This window comes from Stegodyphus dumicola, chromosome 12 (genome assembly GCF_044657685.1).
Source record: "Stegodyphus dumicola isolate Sdum_Otavi_A_Nest chromosome 12, ASM4465768v1".
NCBI lineage: Eukaryota > Metazoa > Arthropoda > Arachnida > Araneae > Eresidae > Stegodyphus > Stegodyphus dumicola.
Window position 1 is genome coordinate 54403788 of NC_140779.1, and position 21189 is coordinate 54424976.

Sequence of the window (21189 nt, forward strand, 5' to 3'; positions counted from 1 at the left end):
AAATTCATTGATACGGTATTAAAGGATATTTTAAAACGATTAACTTCAGCTTCAAATGCGGTTTTAATCACATTAATTAAAAAAACTATGAAATATAGCCTATATTTTAGTAAACCTCCTTAGTTTACTAAAATATTTTACTGTAATATCATATTGTGATTTACTAAATACATAAACTCTTTCATTTTTCAGCATCAGATTTTCATGCAGTACATTTTTATCAAATTCACATTACAGTCTCATTATAAGAATGTCCTTTCATTATAAGAAGCTTTCAGCTAAGTGGAATAAGGAATATATTTTTATCTTGTAATGCTGAGGATACCAAAAAGTTCTTTTTACCATAGACTGAATTCCGAGTTTTTCCTCTTTATTAATTTTAAACTATCTGAGTGTTTATGTGGTCACGGTAAATTTGCATTTACCTTTTTCCTTTCAATCTAAGATAAGAATAATTTATATGATAAGAATAATTTATATGACTGTGCAAAAAACGTACCTCAGGATATGAAGCATTTAATTTTTTCCTGCCCTAACTTTGATGGCCCTAGATTATGCTTGAAGAATGATTTTAAAAAATTTGGCGTGACTTGGCCAGTGAATTTATATGTTTTGGGGAAGTCTAGACTACTATTCTTTGTTTTTGATCGTTTCATTTATGCATGTAATACTTAATGCTTTAGTTAACTTACCTTTGTAAGCCCCGTATTGTGCATTAGTGGTGCAGGAGGAGACTGTATGTTTTCAAAAAAAAAAAAAAAAAAAAAAACTCTAAACCTAGTAACTGTCAAAACTCACTAAGACCAGAATATTTCCATAATCCCATTTTTCTTGCATAAAATCAAGTAAAAAATGTATTGAAGGTCCCTGAAACTGTGCTCTGTCTAGGATCTCTGATTGTATAAACTAGGCTTTGCGTATCACTTACTTTAAAATGCAGTAAAATTTAGAAATATACATAAATATCAAAGTTTATCATACTAAAACTCGGGTACACAAAGGCAAGAGGTAATATTTTTTTTTTTCTTTTTAATAATTACTCTTTATATCATTAGTAAACCTCTAAGGGAATACATTTAAGCTCACTCATAATCCGTACTCATAGTCATTCAGTACTCATAATTTCCATGATCTAGTTATAGTTATGCTCATTACAACAGAATTTCAATAAGTGTATTTCATTATTAATGAAGACAGCATTTTATACTCATTATTTCATATCCTCATAAATGCTGCACTTTTTAAGTCTCACCTACAAAATAAGAAGTTTATGTGTGAAAGTAGTGATTATTTTTTACTAAATTTGTTTCTGCGTAAGAGGGTAAAAATGTACAGCACATTATTAACTATTAAATTTTTAATATGTATGTATTCCGATTAAATATGGTCTATTAATTTATTTTTTATTTTTTATTAAACAACTATGCTACTTGTTTAAATAGCATTAAAAAAAATTGCTGGGATAATGAAATTTTCTTGCTTCAAATTTTTAAAACTATATGTGAAAGAAGTAATAAGAATTTAAGATACAGATACATTCTTCCAAAAAAAACTACCATTTTAAGTCAACTAAACTCTTACAGTTCTTTTCCTTGAAAATTCCTCTGAATTTTTTTAAATTGTTTTTTTCCCTTACAGTTGAGTGCTAACAATGATTATATCTGAAAGAAAAATTTATGGTGTAGAGATTGCAAAATCTCGTAACTAAGTGTTAACTACTTTCCGGTTCTGGAATTGCTGTAGTATAAAATTATCTGATTTATAAAAATTTTTACTAATGCTTAATTGAGATGGTAGAATATACATTACTTTTTTAATATTCACACACTCGTAAATAATGATTATCGTTACAGATTGTGATACCCTTACCATTTTATGAAGAAAAATCTCCTCTATCACTTCCTTAAAGAAAATAAAGTTTCCTTCTGTTATGATAAAGGGATCTATCTGTTCATTGAGAAAACATAATTTTCATATCTTTGATTGGAAATGGGGACGAATAACCATTAACACGGAATTAAAAAATGCACTTCTTTATAGAACAGGAGAATTTTTGTGACTAAGATAAATATAATGGAGCAGATTTATGCTTACAGCATGTCTGAAATATGTTATATTGCCTCAATGTGATTTTTAATAAAGTAAGGTGCAGTATTGCACAATTGTAAATTTTTCTATGATGTTATAAAACTACATGTAGATAAATGGCAAGTAATAATGAAGTTTTAAGAACTGAAATAATACCTACTATACTGTAATTACTGTAATAAACATCCCAAACAAATTTAATTCCGAAATTGTAGAACTTAGAAAAATAAGATAGATTTTAGCAAGAGAAGTAGCATACTGCAAGTAAAACATGAAGTAAAATTACTTCGAAGACTAAAAGATGTGTTATCTTTTTCGACACAAAAATCAAGGGCTTAGAAATATATTCTTAAATGCGACTATAGTACGGCAAATTTTAGTTGCATTGCACAAATTTTTGCTGCTAAGTTTAATTTTTTTAATTAATTTCTGCTATGATAAGAAATATATTTTTACTTTGTTTGTTCTTATTGTACTGTTTTTACTATTATCATTATTTTTTTTTGTTTGAAAAATTTAGTTAGACTTCAAGAAAAAAGCAAACAGTCAACAATTTGGCAGTTGTCAAAGAAACTCTCCATAACAAATTGATTAAAATTAGATACATTAAATTCATAAGGTGCGCATATGTTCTTCATTTTTTAAATTAGTACGGTAGTTTTCAGGCCATATTACAGAAACTGATTGATTGCAATTTTTTCATTTTTATAGTTAATTTTCTTTTTATTCTACCCTTAAGCATGCAACATGTATAACTCAAATCAATGTAAAAAAAGTATACCAAATGCCTAAATATTTTTATCTCATAACATATAAATAATTCTTTATCTGTTTCAGAATAAACGGAATTCTATTTTCTTCCATTCCAAAGTAACCCTTTCTTCCCTTATCATTTTATAAAAATCTACTTTTTGATAACTCCGAAATAATGTTAAATGACTAGTGTATCTACAAAGACGTAAATTATTAATTTGTTGATTTTATATTAGTGTTAATAGATTTTATAATGGGGTATTCTGAACATGAATACATGTACATCAAGGAAATGTTGTTTCAAGATATTTCAGCGAAACACTGGAGAGCTTTTTTTTTTTCCGGTTTGAATAAAAAAATGACATCCAGATCTAGTACTCTTTTATGAGCATTCAGACGCTTGTCGGAGAATATGGCCAGTTCCTGTAACACTTATCTGATTTTTTTCTTTACAAGCACATTCTGAATCAAATCAATGTTGCCGAACGACTTAAAATAAGTAATCTAACTACCAGATGAGTTTATATATAAATAATAACTTCATTTTGTAACTTTTCAGCAATTCAAAAAGGAAGAACTAAATTTGCAATGAAAAGACAATTTGTAGGGGAATAAAATATATTATTAGTGTGCGTATTTTGTGTATTTTAAATGTATTTGTCGTATGCAGTTTTAAAATTGGTGAGGCTTTTAGAGTGTCTATACATAGACATATAGAGGTCCGTGTTTCGATTCCCGGCGAAGGCTTTGCATATTTTTCATCTTTCCTGCTTCCAGAATACCTAATGTCTCTACAACATAGTTAATTAACAAAGATTATTAATAAATTACTCTTTTTATTATAAACTTTTACTCAATTTTTTTCATGAAAAATATAGCCTAAAAAATGTCTAGGAAAAGAAGATAAAAACCGCATGAGGTTACCTCTATAAAAATCGCTTAATTATTATCAAATTACTTTTTTTCACCTTTGGTTATTTAATATTGTTTTGGTGAAAATTGTATCCTGTTCTGTTTCCGTTTATTCTTCTTGCATTTCCAAATCTTTATGCGAATATGCATTTATAACTTTTAAAACATTAAAACATGAAAAACGTATGTGTGCGATGTTATCATCATGCGATGATTTGCAGGTGCTTTATTTTTTACCACTATATTTTCGACGACGATGTTTTTTAACTACGAAGTTTTTTACCCTCTTTATTTTCGACGACGATGTTTTAGAACTGCGATGTTTCCTCCCATGATGTTTTGTAGCACGACGTTTTCGCCTTGCGTTATTTTCTTCGCGACGTTTTCGTCCGCGATGTTTTCAGCTGTAACCATAAAAACAGGAAAACAACTAAATATTATTCTGTTATATTCATAAATACTCTTCAAACACAGCTTACAACAATAATATAAAGACAAATACTGGACTTTTAACAAGCTGCTTTCGAAAAATACAATTAAACTTGGAAGAGTTTTAGAGGCATTTTTTCCATCAGCTTTGATTCCATATTCTTTTAGTTAGGAAATAGATGAAATGGCTGTGTTTAGAACATTATCCGTGCTGTAGATACCAAATACTTCTCAGGAACTGCTTGACAAATTCTGTCACAAAGAAGTTCAAGGTCACGAATCACCTGAAAATTTTTTCAAATAATATCATGCCCATAACAACTAGTAAATTTCTTAATCAAGCATTAAAATAATATAGATTCAGTTTGCTATAGAATTCATGAAATAAATTGCATCGCTTTTTAAAAAGGTAAGATTGTAGCATTCTTGACAAATATTTTTAATAAATTAAATACACATTATATTATTAGCTGAAATTTAATACACATTATATTATTAGCTGAAATTTAATACACTTTACTCTAAATTTTGCAATAAGTGCATTCGTTCTTAAAATTATAATTCATAGCTAAATAATATACACACGAAAATGATAATGCCAGAAAATGGAACAGACATTTATTTATTATTAGCCCAAAGGTGAGTTAGTCTAGTTTCGAAATGGCATTTTGCGTCGGTTCACTAAAAACGAATGTCCGTTTCACTTTCACCTTACTACAAACGCCGCCATCTTACTATAAATGGACATTTATAGTACCGGTTCACTATAAATGTCCATTTTACTTGTTACTTTTGCTTTTTAAAAGAACATCAAAAAGAAATATCAATCAATCAATAAAAATCTGAAAGCTCTCAGATATTATATTACGTCCAAAGGGGCGTTTTTTCCACGGGATTTTCGAAATGGCATTCGAAAAGGGATACAGACATTCGACATCTTACATATAGATACAGGCGATGCAGACATTTTTACGATACAGATATTCGACGGAAAATACCGTTAGACTATTATAAGGTCTTTGCATTGCTACGCTACCAACATAATACCAGTAAGAAATGTAAAGAAACCTCGCGCATAAAATATCCGTGATGCTTGAAGATGCACGCTATGTTAATGTTAATGGACCGCTTTGAAATTGTTGAGTTGGTTAATCAAAAATTAATTCATATTTTCTTGTTGTGAGACGCTTATTTTTTAGACCTCCATTAGAAGGAGAAAAGAGACCAGGGCACAGGAATCTATAAAAATTGTTTAGCCTAAAATTTTTACAGGCATTTTAGAATCAAATAACACAAACCGCAGATTTTTGCGATATTTTCATCGACAGGTGTAATATTACATATGAAAAGCTCTTTGCCTAGATTTACATAAATTAAATCTGATTGAATTTAAGTTTGACTGAGAGCATTCAAACTTTGATTTCTCTGTTTTTAATTATATGTTTATTTCTGTAAACTTTTACGAAATAATCTGATTTAATTTTTATTTATTGCGAGTTGTAAGCTTGTGTAACATTTATCTATTTTCGACACTCGCATGATTAGTTTTGCTTCATTCTTAATGTATGTTTGATAAAATATTGCTGAACAAACAAATAAACGAACAAAAAAGCAAAAGAGATTCAAGAAAGTACAATGAATCATGAGGTTACCTCTATAAAAATCGCTTAATTATTATCAAATTACTTTTTTTCACCTTTGGTTATTTAATATCTAATGACTTTGCAGTGGCGCCCGAACTAAAAGATGGCAGATGATGATTCTTCATCCCCAGGTTTTGGAGATTGGGTACCCTAATCACCTTTTGCATTTAAAATGCATAGAAAAAGGAATTTAGCAAAATTAAACCTGTGATAAGATCAAAAGTTAAGAGGTGTGTTTTCCCACCTTCGTGGATTTTAAATCAAAATAATATTAATTAATATACATGTTTTGCTTAGTAATAGACTATTGCAATAGACTATTTTCAATTACTCGATATTATTTGAATTAGAATAGATTAAAATTATACATATAGATTATAAAACTCAAGACATAATTTATTGAAAATTGAATGCCGAAATTTTTAATCCATTTTCCTCTTAGAAGATTTTTTTCATAATTTCTGAATTCTGAAAGAAATACATAATAAAAATATATAGACACTATTTTATGCACTTTATTTATTCTATTTTAAATAGAGTTTGAATGAAATTTTTGAAATAATTTACTTCAAAGCATGAAACGTTTTACTTTTAAACTTATTAAAAATTTTATAATTAATTTTTTTGTAAATCCCGAAGACAAATTAGCAGAGAAACTACTGATGACAAACTTTGCTGAGCACAAAAGAGAAAAATTTTGCAAAATGATAAATTTGTTCAGACTATATATAATGAAAGAATTTAAAATTTCAAACTGTTGAAGAATTTTTCAAATACAAAGTCATCTTTATCAAGTCGTACATTTCAGGGTAAAAAATTCATTACAAAATGCCTATGAATAATATAGATAAATATTGCATACAGGTCTTAAAATCAATACAGATCAGTTTTTCTATAAACATTTGATGATTTATTATTTACTGATGTAACGTGTTTTAAAAATTCAAAATGGTGTACCAATGTACACTATCAAGTAGCTTTGTTGAAAGAGTGAACCAACTTTTGCAATGGTAAAAAAAATTAATTAGAATTTTTTGTGCATAATTTAAAATTTTGACAAATTGTTTCTTAAGAAACGTTGCCTTCAAATTTAAATTACAGCTTTTAATTTCTATGAGAGGAATTAAATTTTTTGCACATAAAATCAAAATACTTATGTTTACCTAATTATATTTAAAACGTTGTTATAAGTATATGAGGTATTTTCTCCCTTATATATTTCTGAAGCCTTATTTTCTTTTCCAGCATGCCTTCGTGGTGTAACGGTAGCACACTTGGCGCGTATTCGAGAGGTTCAGGTTCGAGTTAAGGAGAAGGCATTGCATTTTTCACAACTCCAGCTTCAAAATAACCTAACGACTCTACAAGTACACATTACATTGAAAAAAAGCTAGAATTTTTTCCAGTGTAATTAGCATGCAACTTAGCAATAAAAATCTATCCCAGGTTTTCATTTATTATATCTATTTTTAAATTTACTTTCAAGTTAAGTTTCTTTCAATTTAATTTAAAGTTACTTCCATAGCCCGTATTTCCTTTGTATTTTGGTGATCCAATTTAAAGAACGCTGATAAATAAAATTTTCTTTTCTTGAAAAATTATGAAACGATTATTTTAAAAAGGAAATTTTAAGCGAAAGAATCTCTTTTTGCAAGAATCTTAAGCCGCTGTTAGGGAGGGAAAAAATCATGATGCAATAAATTTAATTACATACTTAAGTTTGCTTCAAAAGGTACCGTATATTGCAGCATATAGAAATTAAATTCCTACATGTACCTAAAGGCTGTTTATTTAAAAGAAATTGTTCATTTTATGAACTTAACATTTTTCATCATAGGATAAATTTTCATTACCGGATAATTTCCTTTACGTAAAGCATATTAATAACTATGCTTTCATTTTACTTTCACTCACGAATGTAACTTTCGCCTAAACCAGACATGCTTACTGCAGCACGATTTCCAGTTTCTCTCGAAAACTCAATGCTTTGCGTTTGAAACCGCATTGTGTTCGTTTCGTTTGGCAGCAGCCACAGTTACTACTAAAAGGAACACTGGATCAACTGTATTTCAACTAAAGCAATTTCAAATTCACTACTTCAAATGACTATACAATGAGAAAACATCTGATTCATAATTCTGCAAATCCATTCCGGTCTGAAGCTCATTCTTACGCCAAATTATGTCCCCCTTTTCCCGAAACCCTAGAATAACATTTTTGTGCACATCTGCATCAATACAACTCACCCTTTTGCAGAATAATTTACTCCCTCAATGATTTCTCGCACACATTTATTGTTCTTCTTATCGCTTCTCAGTTCGGTATACTATTGCTAGGAATCCTAAGAAAATTTTTCGATTGAATGACTTCAGAAGATAGGAGTATCGCATATGTATCTTTCAGGTTTCTTCGTAAAGAAAAGGGTGCGCGTTATATTGCGAATATATCGAAATGTAGTTTACAATTATAGGTGCTCGTTATGTACCGGTGCACGTTATATGCCAGAATATACGGAATTAAAATTAAAAGTGAAATGAAGTGTGTGATATAGAATATATTGGTGCATTACCTCACTGAGATCCCCGACTACATCCTGCTTCTTGAACAACTTCTTTTTCAACTGCCCTAAGTTATCATAACTTTTTTTCAAAGATTTTCTAACATCATCCACTTTTAATTTTTGATATTCCGTTTTCGATGCTTCCCGATCGATTTCCATACTGGGATACTTTCCAACTGCTTGACTAGAGGCGGCCGGAGGAGGAATTTGGACCTCATATTCAGAAGGCGCCGTAGCTGTTACAGACATTGATGAACTTTTGTCTGAAGCTGAGTGCGACACAGATTTTGAAGGTAAGGAAAACGATGCCGACGATGCAGAACTCGAAAAAGACAATTCAGAACTTGAAAAAGACGATTCAGAACTTGAAAAAGACGATTCAGAACTTGAAAAAGACGATGCAGAACTCGAGGATGCTGACCTTGAAGAAACTGAATACGAAATTGAGCTTTCAGATTCACTAACTTCAGATAATGAAATACTGGCAGAATCTTTTGATTTGCTGTAGCTGATACTTCCAGAACTTGACTGAGATTCTAGGTCACCTATGAGTTCGACTTCACTTACTGCAGTTGAAAATTCCTCTTCCTTAACTTCACTTATTAAAGAATCCGAACTGTCTAATAATTCCTCTCTGTCATTAACTGAAGAAATTATACTTTCTTTCTCCGTTTCTTCTTTGTTTACTGCAGCAGCCCAAGGAGGATACCTATTAAAGAAACTGTTAAGATTCAATTAGTATCTGTTCATTTTAAAATGGTGACGGAAGAAACATTAACAGCATTTAATTTTCATGTTATCTCAAGATATTACTCATTTCATGTTATCTCATGATTATCTTATTTTCATGAAAAATCTACAAGAATCAGTTAAATTCTACAAAATTAATAAACACATGAAACTATGAAAAAATGGGTTTCATTTTAATATGAATGCCGCGAATACTGATTGTATTTATATGACAAGAAGATATTCTAAAGCAGGGTTGAGCTTTCGCAATTGATTAAAATTTCTAAACACAGCTACTCATTAGTTACCCATCACTACAGTTATTTATTAATGTATTAAAAATGCACAGTTAATTGTTATTGTGCAAGGTATTTACTCCCTCCTTTCTACCTACCTTCGTAGTATAACTGTTGCACACTCGGCTCGTATTCGAGAGGTCCAGGTTCGCGTCCTTAAGAGGGCATTGCTCATTTTTTACTTCTCCAGCTTAAAAAAAACCATGTAAGGTATTTCTACCGCCTTCCTAGCGTGCCTTCGTGGTGTAGTGGTCAGCACACTGAGCCGGTATTTCAGAGCTCCGTGATTCGATTCCCGGCGAAGGCGTTGCTAATTTTTCATCTCTTCTGCCTCCAAAATTACCTAAGGTCTCTACAACCTAATGACTTTGCAGTGGCGCTCGAACTAAAAGATGGCAGATGATGATTCTTCATCCCCAGGATTTGGAGATTGGGTCCCCTAATCACCAGTCGCCTTTAAAGGGAGAAGAATATAAGGTATTTCCCCTCGCCTTTCTGCATGCCGTCGTGGTGTAACTGCAACAGACTCGGAGCGTAATTGAGAGGTCCAGGATCGAATCCCGGCGAGGGCATCGCTCATTTTTCACTTTTTCCATAATCAAAAAAAGCCTAATGACTCTACGAGGATTTAGTAAATATAGAATTTTTTCAGTAAACATTTCAACTGCAGTAAAAAATCTGAATATGTGAAATGATTGATTAAATTCAAGTAAAAAATAATACATTAGCATAATAAAAGTGGTTATATTCTGAATCAAATTGGAAAAAGAAACCCAAATTGTTGTTTTAACAATGTACTTTTATAGATTTATTTGTGCAGTTTCATGCGGCAAATAAGATTCTGTGGTTACTTAGAAATTAATTAAAAGACAAAAGTGTCTATGGAATTTAAAAATAATTAGAAAAAAGAAAACCAAACAAAGCTTAAAATAAATACAGTACTTATTTTCTTTAAATTAAGAAGATCGTAAAAAGGAATAATCTAACAAAATCATTTTTATCAATCACATTTTTAATTAAATCTTCTGATGCCTTTTTATCTGTTCATATTCGTCTACTTTTGAGGATATGACGAATTATCGTTTTTATTGTTCTTTTTAAACGGGTGACAGTTTAAATGATAAGATTATAATTTTTTTTTTCTTCTAATCCTTTTCCTTTAGATTTAATAGCTTTTATTCAATTTTAAGGTATGTTGTTGGTCTCAAGTATCTGAAATGTGATGCTTTCAAATTTGAGTTTGCTATTACTCCTTCTTGCCTGACACAAAAGAAATAATTTTCAGCTTTACTTTTTCTATTAACCATTCTGCATAAAATTAATTAACCATTTTCATTGTCTTTTGAAATGCATATGTTTCATTCATTTCAAGCATATTCTTTACTGGCACTGTAATAAATTATTTATTTACGCTTGTAATTTTTTTAGGTTTTTCAAATTTAAAAGCTGCAAATTCCATAATGGATACTAACGGTGTATTTGTCTTTACGGCATAGCAGCACTCAAATTACTGTTGATCCGAAAGTTCCCTCAAAACATATGTGGTAGAAGAGGGGCAGGAGTCTCAAATCCCTCGCCATAGTGCTCACCACTAAACTAAAACAGAACTTTCCTTTCTTGCGAGTGTAATATCGGTCCCTGTGTGTACATTGGGAAACGTTCTCAGTGATTAAATGCCTAAACAGCCGATGACTTTGGAGCATTCTCGACGAATGCAGTAAGTTATAATCGTCTGACCATTAGAAACAATGACATGCAACCACTGCTTCTTAAGCAAATCCAATCTTTTTTATTCACTGTTCCATACAAATCGCTTTGAAGATATGACATCATAATCGCGTCTGCTCATGGATGTGCAGTGTTGTCTTCTGCAACAGCAAGAAATAACTTGCCATAATATGTTATATCCTTCACTAGCATATTGAAGTTTTTTTGCATATAGAAGAAAAATGCAAAAGTGTAAAATACAGAAACGAAGCTACATGTTTCATTACCATATTCATACTGTAATATCTGAAGTGTTTCCTTTCAGCTGTTCTCAAGTTTGAGATAAAATTGATCCCATTTTATGCCGTGTAGTCATAGCAACATCTTCCTCCTTACTTTTCAAGACAAAACGTAGTATAGATATTTACATTCTCTGTGCCAAATACTGTAGGTTATGGCTATTCAATTGCAAGCTCAAACATTTCGATGGAGAACTTTCTTAAAATTCAAGTATGGGATTGTCACATTTAACATCGGGAAAGAGAAGCACAGGTAAATTCAAAATTTTTAGTCAGTTCCTGAAAATGGTTTCTTATAAAGTTGTAGTCTTTCCTGAAACTTCTGTTCTGCTTAATAATTAAATTAATGATGTAGACTTGGACTACTAAGATGTTGTCTCTGGGAAATCTAAGAAATAATGGATTAATTTCCACTTTATTTTCCTCAAGGAAATAAGCTGTTAGGTTTCTAATTTTCCCTTAAACTTTAGAGAACAGAATTATCAAAGGAATCCTCTTTCAATAAAACTATATAGTACGAAGAATTGACTTGAAAAATTACAATGAAATACAAATTAACTTTTCTTTTTATCAAGCATATAGGCTAATGAACATCGGCTAGCAGGGAATAGGGAACACAGATATTTGATTTCAGTTTGATCTTTTTATTGTCTATTCAGGAATTTTCTTTGAGAAAACAAGTATAACGTATCCTGAAAATTCCAGTTGTACAAATAAATGCAAATGGAAATTTTCAGCTCTATGTTACTTTGCGGATTTAATTTACTTTATTTTTTCAAACTGCTGTTACTTAACATTTTGCTGTTGTTGTTTTATTTATGAGTTTGTAAAGTTGTTATTATTTTGAATAACCAGTTAGATTATGATTTAGATAGTTACTGTCATTTCTTTTACCGTTTCCCTACCAGAATGCAAATTAGTTCGAGAGTATATAAGGTGAGATTTTCGAATTGTAAGATAGAAGCGTTTCTGCTCCTCAATGCAATCTTACTGGGTTTAGCGAGGTCAGATAAGATTGTACTCTTTAGCTTTGCATCATAGTTACGATATTTAAATTGTTGCGCCAGTGAGAAGCTTGAGCCAACATTGCGTTAAATCGTTTGTGTAGCCATTGGCTGCTAGACTGAATTTTTGCTAGCAGAAAAAGACTAAACCTTATAACTTTATCGACCCAAATCTTCTATTTTTAAAAATTATCTTTATTGTTAATTATTTTATTTTTCTTAACCAATTTATTTTACTTATCCATAAAAAAATTATTTTATTTTTACTTTTCCGAATGGTTAGCAGGACTAAGAGAAAACTTCTTGAAGGTGATATATTCTATTAACAAGATAAATGATTGTTTGTAATAGTGATGGCAGCTGAAAATCTGAGAACATTCTGCCTTTTTTATATTATTCAGTTCAATTAAGCAAAATGAGATTTGCGACTATATATGATCAATAGATAGGCAATAAAAGTTGGTAATAAAGTAAAATAGTTTTATATAATAAAATAAAATCTTTAAGAGTCGGCAGTTATAAGTTTAAAGGGGTTTTCCTTTTTTTTTAACATCCAAAAGTTGTAATTTTGAATAGAAATACAACTTTTTCTTAATTTTTTTAACATTTTTTAATGTTAATGCACTTTTGCCCATTAGCATTACCGCCTGCTAAAGTCTCGATACAGATTTCTTGCAATAAATTATAATCATTATGAGAAAGCCAACTTTCAGTTCTAATTTTTCGGGCTTTTTACGCTATGCATTATTACACGCTTGTATTTTATGCAGTTTCTCCGTATTTGACAAATAAATATGAATTAAATAGTAAAAGGTATCATAATAAAGTATAAAAATAACATATAACTTACTTCCTATACCCTATATTAAAAGCATCAAAAGGAAAAATGGGTAAATATCCCTGGCCGTTTACGTCATACGGAACACCAATATCATTTATGTTCTCCGAGCGATCTACATGCAAAAAAAAAAAAATAAAAAACACAACTTTAAATTTCATTTGTTGTCCGAATACTTTAAACACTTTATTAACCATTAGATTAATGGAAAATTACATAAAAGTGTCTCAATGAAAATATTATAAGTTTTTTTTTTAATTATTTTATTCTAAAAGATAAAACTACAACTAAGAATGAGTTTTTAATTTATAAAGCATTTTCATGGGAAATGTAAATTTTCTGTACTGGTTATAACTCAAGAATCAGTTACGAAATATCTAAATGGATCAGATTTAGATCCTTACAATAGAATAATTTAATAAATTAAAATTTAATTCGCTTAAAGCTAGCGAATTTTTTACGACTCATATTTGTCAATAAAATGAATTTCGCATTGCTTGAAACAGTATAAATAGACTTCAAATTAATATAATGAGATAGATAAATGTTATAATTTCTAATAAATAAGTATCAAATCCAACAGTTTTCAAACGAGTGGTCATCGCAAGACAGAATTCAAAAAATGGTAAATGGCAATAGTAAGTAAAAGTTATAAAAGAAGAAGATTTTTATAAAAACAGTAACTTACAAAACGTATAAGGATAACCAACGTTTTAAAAGTGTTGAAAACGGCACGCAGTGAAGGATATAAGTGTCAACGATGGGACACATATATTCTTCACTGCGTGTTCTGTGGATGTTTCTTCTTCTGGCTTTAGACTTTTACATGCTTGATAATTCTTTCTTTTATGATATGAATTACAAAGCGTGAATGCATTTCAGCAGTAAAGTTTTCATTATGATAAGACCACATATATCTTTAGTATAATGTTAGTTTTAAGGAAGAAGAATAAAATATTTAAGAAAGTTAACGAATGGGCCCTGGTAGAATTATGGGGCCCTGGTTATACAACTGATAATTGGTGAATTCAATAGATTTTTTCTTTGGTTTTTTAAAGATTTCCGCTACCTTAAGACATTTAAGCTTTACAGTGTTACGGTTTTAACTACACGTACTTATATTAAATAAGAATAATAACATAATGCCTTGCTTCTTCAAATTTCTAAAAGCAAATTTTGCGAAGAATCCCATAAAATAAAAATTAAATTTTGATGAACGTATTTTTGATAGTTGTACCCTTAATAAACACTCTAAATTTCTACATGCAGTGATTATAAAAGAATATCTCAAAGTTTGGAAGTTATTTCTCAAAACTCAATCCTCGTATTTAAAACATTATTGGCTGGACAGCACATATATTTCAGCGTCTCATCTCAAATTAATGCTCTCTAAAACATGGGAAGTTAGGTCAATTGATTAGGGTAAAACACACGATAGCCGTCTACCTAAAGTAAGATGCCTTCGTGAAGGCTTCCTAAACGAAATGATTCATATTTACGTTAAACAGATTAAAAAATAAATAAAAGACAAAAAATTCTGAAAGGTTTCAGATTTTACAATACACCGCCCAAACTGGTCTTTTTTTTTTTTTTTTTTTTCATTTACAGATACAGTGAAATACGTTTAACGCGAAAACGCTTAAGACGAAATATCGGTTAACGCGAACTAATACAACGGCTCCGGCAAACTACTGTGTTAAGACACAATAACACGCCGAACAAATACTAGTTCAGAAATCAAACAACAAAAATCAGCGTTATATTTTCAAATTTGAACTGCGAAAATTTGAAAATATAACTCTGATTTTTGTTGTTTGATTTCTGAAACTACTATGTATTTTCATACATTGTTGTTCTTTTAACGAGAAACGAAAATCGCTTAATACGAAAAGATTTCCCTTCTGGGAATGAACAAAATACGGAAAACACCCCTTTTAAATCTCGCGCAGGGAGATTTAAAAGGAGTGTGAAATGACAGACGTGGTTTCACATGTTTCGCAGAAAGGAGGCTAACTTGGCTTTGAAATACCCTCGGTACAGCCTGTGACACCAGCCAATTTTGTTTATGAGCTAGTTTTGTTTATCTAAGCTACTTTCACCTTCCGCCCGTACGAACGACACACAAAAATATCTCATTTCTCATTAATTGGCTTTGGACTTCGGTAATGAGTACATTGCAGTGTGTTTAAAAATCAGCGAATTTGGTTCGTGTCAAAAGAAATGGAGGATATTGCAACTGAGCAACTGACACTTAATGAAATTTTTGAGAATGTTTCTGTATTATTGGACTATCCTACTGTATCATCGAAAGAATTCGTTCAAAGAGAGTTCAGAGTTTGTTCAAAGCTCAGAAAATATCATTGATGCAGATTCCACGAAAATGAAATGAATAATGCAGCTCCTGTTCTCACGTCATTCTAAATGAGGAACATCATGAAAAGTATGCGAAGCTATTTAGACTCACATTCCAATGGTGAAATGAATAACAAAATGGACAATTTTTTGACAATTTGATGCTAAAAAATATAATGTAAATAAAAATATAAGATTATTTCCCAAAACCTCAATAAATGTTTTGTTCTTAAAAAAACTTGAAAATTTTGTATTAAATTAAATTCTTGTGGATTTTTTGTTTCGTTGATTTTTATTAAATACATGCAATATATATATATATATATATATATCATTATATATATTTCCTTTAACACGAAAAAAAATATTTAATTCCCCTCAGTTTCTTGCTAAGCGATTTTCACTGTACATACAAGATTCGACAGCATTTGGGCTAACGCCACATTGTGCTAAAATATTTAAAAACAGCATATCTTTAGAATTTTCGATAGACAGTCTCGCGCACTGGAGATAAAAATATTTTATTTCCTGCAGTGTTGCCACTGCTCGCTTTGAAATTGTTGAGTTTTTTAATCAAAAATTCATTAAAGATTTACAAAATATGAAACAGACAATAAAACAAATTTTAAATTCCAAATTCGAGCTTCCAGGTGCTCATGTTCGAGGGAAGGACTATGTTATTCAACATATGATAACCCTAGGCACCGTTGTTTATTCACATGGTGATAAAAATAACTAAATTAATGTATATTCTTACACTGAATCATATTGCCGCTGCTTTGCAATCAATATATAAAGCAATGCATAAAATGTAAAATAATTTTTTTCACGTAAATTTGTAATTCATTTCATTCGTAAACTTTTTATTTATTTCTTTGCCTTTATAATATAATATAGTTTGGATGCAGTTACTAGGCAAAACGATAATACTTGGTGGCAAAAGTTTGAAAAGTAATTCGGACATTTAAAGAGATTTGACGCAAAATCCCTTTTTGAAACTAATGGGCCCATTTGTGCTAAAAACGCGTATAGTAATATGTAGAATAAATATAGTTGAATTTCATTCCTCTTAGGATATACCAAACTACTACAAATACTTAACATATTCACTCAAAATTAGCTACAAATTTAATTGATATTCGAAATACTTGTGTTTAAATATCTGCAGATTTCGCACTGGATAACAGGCTGAGAAGAACTGCTAACAATTTTACAGCTAAATCTTATCCGTCTAAAAATAATTTTGTCATTATAATAAATTAGAAGTCACCTTCTCTTCATAATATTGCCCTGCGTTTAGTACCAGTTATTCTGCTTTAAATGAAGTGTGACGATAGTTATCTTCCTAAACAGTTCATTAGCCTAGTAAATTCAGCGATCAATAAAACATGAGCCCCGCGGTTATTGGCTTGTTTTTCATGGTATTTAGTATTGTTCTGCAATCTTAAACAATACAATGGGTCGAAAAAGGAGTGTCTCGATTCCCAAGAAAAAAAGGAAGATCATGATAATTGCAGTCGAATCGATTATATTCGCTAATAAAACAATCATATTGCTACTGCTTTGCAATCAATATATAAAACGATGACCGGAAAAATGCCCACAGGAAAAATGCTCACAGAATAATGCTCACAGGTATAAAAGCTCACAGGAAAAAAGCCCACAAGGAAATATGCTCACATAGAAAGAAGCTCACATGGAAAAATGCCCACATAGAAGAAAGCTCACATGGAAAAATGTTCACTTAGAAATATACTCACTCGGAAATAAGCTCACATGAAGTATGTTCACACGGACAAATGCTCACATTAAACCTTTTCAGAGGCGATAAATAAAAGCATGAAAACTGTAGTAAAATTTTGCACGTACTGTAATATTTTATACCACTGGCCCTGTACGACATTTTTTCCCTGTAACTGCTAATAATTAATTTTTGTTTATTTAATCTATTTTGCATACTTTTGATGTGTATCTACAGAAATTGATGTTTGAATGTAGTTTATTGAGCCAAAAAGGTTGTAAAATTTCTGCAGAAATTTAAAATTTTAGGAAAAAAATTAACATTTTTAGACACTTTTTTGAATTTTTACTGTATAAATGCTCACAGGAAAGCCATCATTGTGCCTCTCAGTTGCTAAGAGCCTCAACTGAGAGGTATCATTGAAGCAGCATTGAACATTGTTATTAGCTAATGTAAATACAGGATGTACTGAAGTAAAAAAAAAGAAAACATGAAAAACTTACATTTGGTAATCGTCAATCATGTAAGAAGTTATGATGAAATCGATGATAAAATTAAATATTTTAAATAATTTAAATAAAATAATGATTCTAAATTCTCATTCATTATTCTTCTAAATGTTTATATTATAAAATGTGTAACTTATATTTATTATTTATTTATTTTTTTAACAATTAAAATTATAATAATTTTTTACTGTATAATTCTGTTTAATGTTTACTTCCTTTCTCCTCTCATTTTAATTTAAAACGGCCCATTTGTTAATCTTGTGTAGCAACTGAATCTACACATAAGTTATAAAGTTTTTGAAATATATACCATAGATGTTTTGATAATTTAAATAATCTTTCTTTAGAAAATTCAAGTAGGTGTACGATATTCAAATCGATTAATCATTGATTCATTAATGTAGGGATATTTCTATGAGAATTATTTATCAATGGCCATGTGAGCATACTTCTGTGTGAGCTTTTTTCCGTGTAAGTATATTTCTAAGTGAGCGTTTTTCCATGTGAGCTTTTTTTTATGTGGGCATATTTCTGTGTGGGCTTTTTTCCTGTGAGCATTTATACCTGTGAGCATTATTCCTGTGGGTTTTTCTCCTGTGGGCGTTTTCCTAAAACCATATAAAATAATGCATAAAATGTAAAATAATTTTTTCACGTAAATTTGTCATTCATTTCATTCGTAAACTTTTTTTTTATTTGTTTGTCTTTGTAATATAAGATAGTTTGGATGCAGTTACTAGGCTATAGTAGACTTGTATTGCCTTTAATTTCTGTAAATATTTAAATTCATTTGACTGTTTTTTTTTTTTTTTTTTTTTTTTTTTTTTTTTTTTTTTTGTGTGTGTGTGTGTGTGTGTGTGTGTGTGTGTGGTTAGGGGGGTGTATCTGTATTATAGTAACATTTTTATATTATTTTATTTAGCTATTTTTTTTTATTTGCTGATTTTATGATAATAGTTTTAGGAATTATTTTGTTTGTAGCTGAATTTGTGTCAACACATTTTGGACATGAATGTTTACGTCTGACTAGAATTATATGTCTTTCAATTCTGAGTCCAACAACGTTTAAGACGTAAAAATAGCTCAGATTAAATATGCGATATTGGCTCCTGATCCGGCAATAATTTTTGTTTTCAAATTGGCTATATTTTACGATTTCGAACCAACTTGGCGACTTTATGGTTTTGTTTGGCGACTTTAAGTTTCTTGAAAACAGATTTTCAAAGCCTTGCGAAGATTTTTTTTTCCTCAGCTTCCACAATGACTACCAATAAGCATTTGGACATCTTTGCAAATGACGATATCTGCGGTCATAAGGTACGTCACGGACTCCGCCGGTATATATCGTGTAGGAAACAGCATCGCCTTTAGTCGCATGCAAGATGCCTCGCAGTTCGGAGCTCTCTGATTTCGAGAAAGGTATAATTATCGGGTATCACAATGTGGCCGATCCTTAAGGGACATATCTAGCGATTTTAAGTACCCAAAATCGACAGTGGCCTATGTGATTAAGAAGTGGAAGGTGAGCGGTGATTGTCGGAATGTGCCCCGAGTCGGCAGAACAACGAAACTGGGGGATAGAGATCGACGAGCGCTGTCCAGAGAAATTCGGAAGAACCGCACCCAACCGATGGCCCTCATCCGCGAGGAGTTTCAACAGGCATCCGGGAGTATTGTTTCAATGAATACCATCCATAAGGAAGCACATCTGCTTGGTTTTCATAGTCGTGCTGCTGCCCATAAGCCTTTGATCAAAAGTCCAACCGCGCTGCTCGGTTAATGTGGTGAAAAGCACATCGAAATTGGACCGTAGATCAGTGGAAACGGGTTCTTTGGAGTGACGAATCAAGGTTCACCCTTTACCGTTCGGATGGCAGGGGTTCTGGATCTGGAGTCTACCTGGAGAACGTCTCCTGCCAGAATGCATTGTGCCAACAGTCAAGTTCGGCGGAAGTGGAATTATGGTCTGGGGGTGTTTCTCCTGGTATGGGCTGGGACCCTTGGTGCCCATTCATGGTAAGCTCAACTCCGATGCCTACTGCACTATTTTGGATGACAATGTGCTTCCTACGTTGTGGCAGTTTTACGGGTTGGACCCTGTTACTTTCAGGACGACAATGTTAGTTGTCATGTTTTGACGTTAACCAAGGCTTGGTAAGGTGCCAATGGAGTTCATCGAATGGACTGGCCTGCTCAGAGTCCAGACCTCAACCCTATCGAGAACCTCTGGGACGAGTCGCATCGCCGAATTCAGGGGTGCACTACCCGTGCAAAATCGGGAAAGGAACTTCTATGTCTTCTCCAAGCCGATTGGAAGAAAATACTACCAGCTGTCATACAAAGACTTGTGAAAAGCATGCCCCGGAGGGCCCACGCTGTAATTACCTCTCGTAGAGGCTCTACTAACTATTGATTTTGAATAAAGTTAGTTTTTCTTTTCTATCACAGGTGTCCATATACTTATTGGTAGTCAGTACAGAAGCCCTTGCAACAGCCCATGTAACATCATAAACTGTTTGGCGAGCAAGGATGAATCAATTGCTAATCAGCTCGGAAACTCTGCGTTTCAAAAATAGTTAGCTGAACTGCGATTTACAATTTCAATTTACTCAATGTTTGAAAATTTCCGATATTTTCCGTACTTTCACTTAATATCTACATTCTCCTTGAGCTATTTACAGCTATTTATTTTGATGGGCGTCATTATTATTTATAATAATAAATTGCCAATTTTTTCCTGCTCATCTGGAGTGATTATTTAAAGTGACAGGCGTGAGGCTGTAGTTCGCAACAGTATTTTGTATCCTACAAGATAATGCTGATGTACGTACTGGAAAAATGGACGATTAACCGTGTAAGCAAATTAAAACCGCTTATATCGATGAATTCGGTTTGAAACCTTTCTAATGATTTACTCTCAGTAAATTTTTTTCAAGTTTATTTTATTGCAAGAGCTTGCCATAAAATATATATAATAAAAAAGCTTGACATCTTAAGACTCATGGACGATAACAAATTGCTAATAGTTAAGTTTCTGAAGAGGCAAGAGATATAAACGTGAAATATAAAATTTTAATTTTAACTTACTATATATCTCATTTTTTATTTGGTTATTTGATTAATACTATTTTATTTCGTTTCAGTTTTCTGAATTTCTTCAATACTATTAAAATAATGATCTGCGTGGAGAGAAAAAGAAAGTAATCTGCTGGGTCTAATTTCTGGTGAGGACAAGGAGGGTGAGCACTGTGATATTTATCTCTTCTATAAACTGCTTAACAAGAATAAAACTGTGTGACGAGACACTGTTGGGCAGCCGAAACCAATTA

At 31.3% G+C, this 21189-nt stretch overlaps 1 protein-coding gene across 1 annotated transcript in view; it reads right to left on the bottom strand.

Moving 5' to 3' along the window:
• Positions 1–4184: 4184 nt before the first annotated feature.
• The window catches only part of LOC118183809 (uncharacterized), a 32398-nt gene continuing 15393 nt past the window's right edge, over positions 4185–21189 (bottom strand). Inside the window, exons 3-5 of the mRNA XM_035353419.2 lie at positions 13271–13373; positions 8395–9106; positions 4185–4466 (exon numbers count right to left, since the gene is read on the bottom strand). Of these exons, the coding sequence (XP_035209310.1) occupies positions 4377–4466; positions 8395–9106; positions 13271–13373 (905 nt within the window). The 3' untranslated portion in view covers positions 4185–4376. The remainder of the gene's footprint in view (positions 4467–8394; positions 9107–13270; positions 13374–21189) is intronic.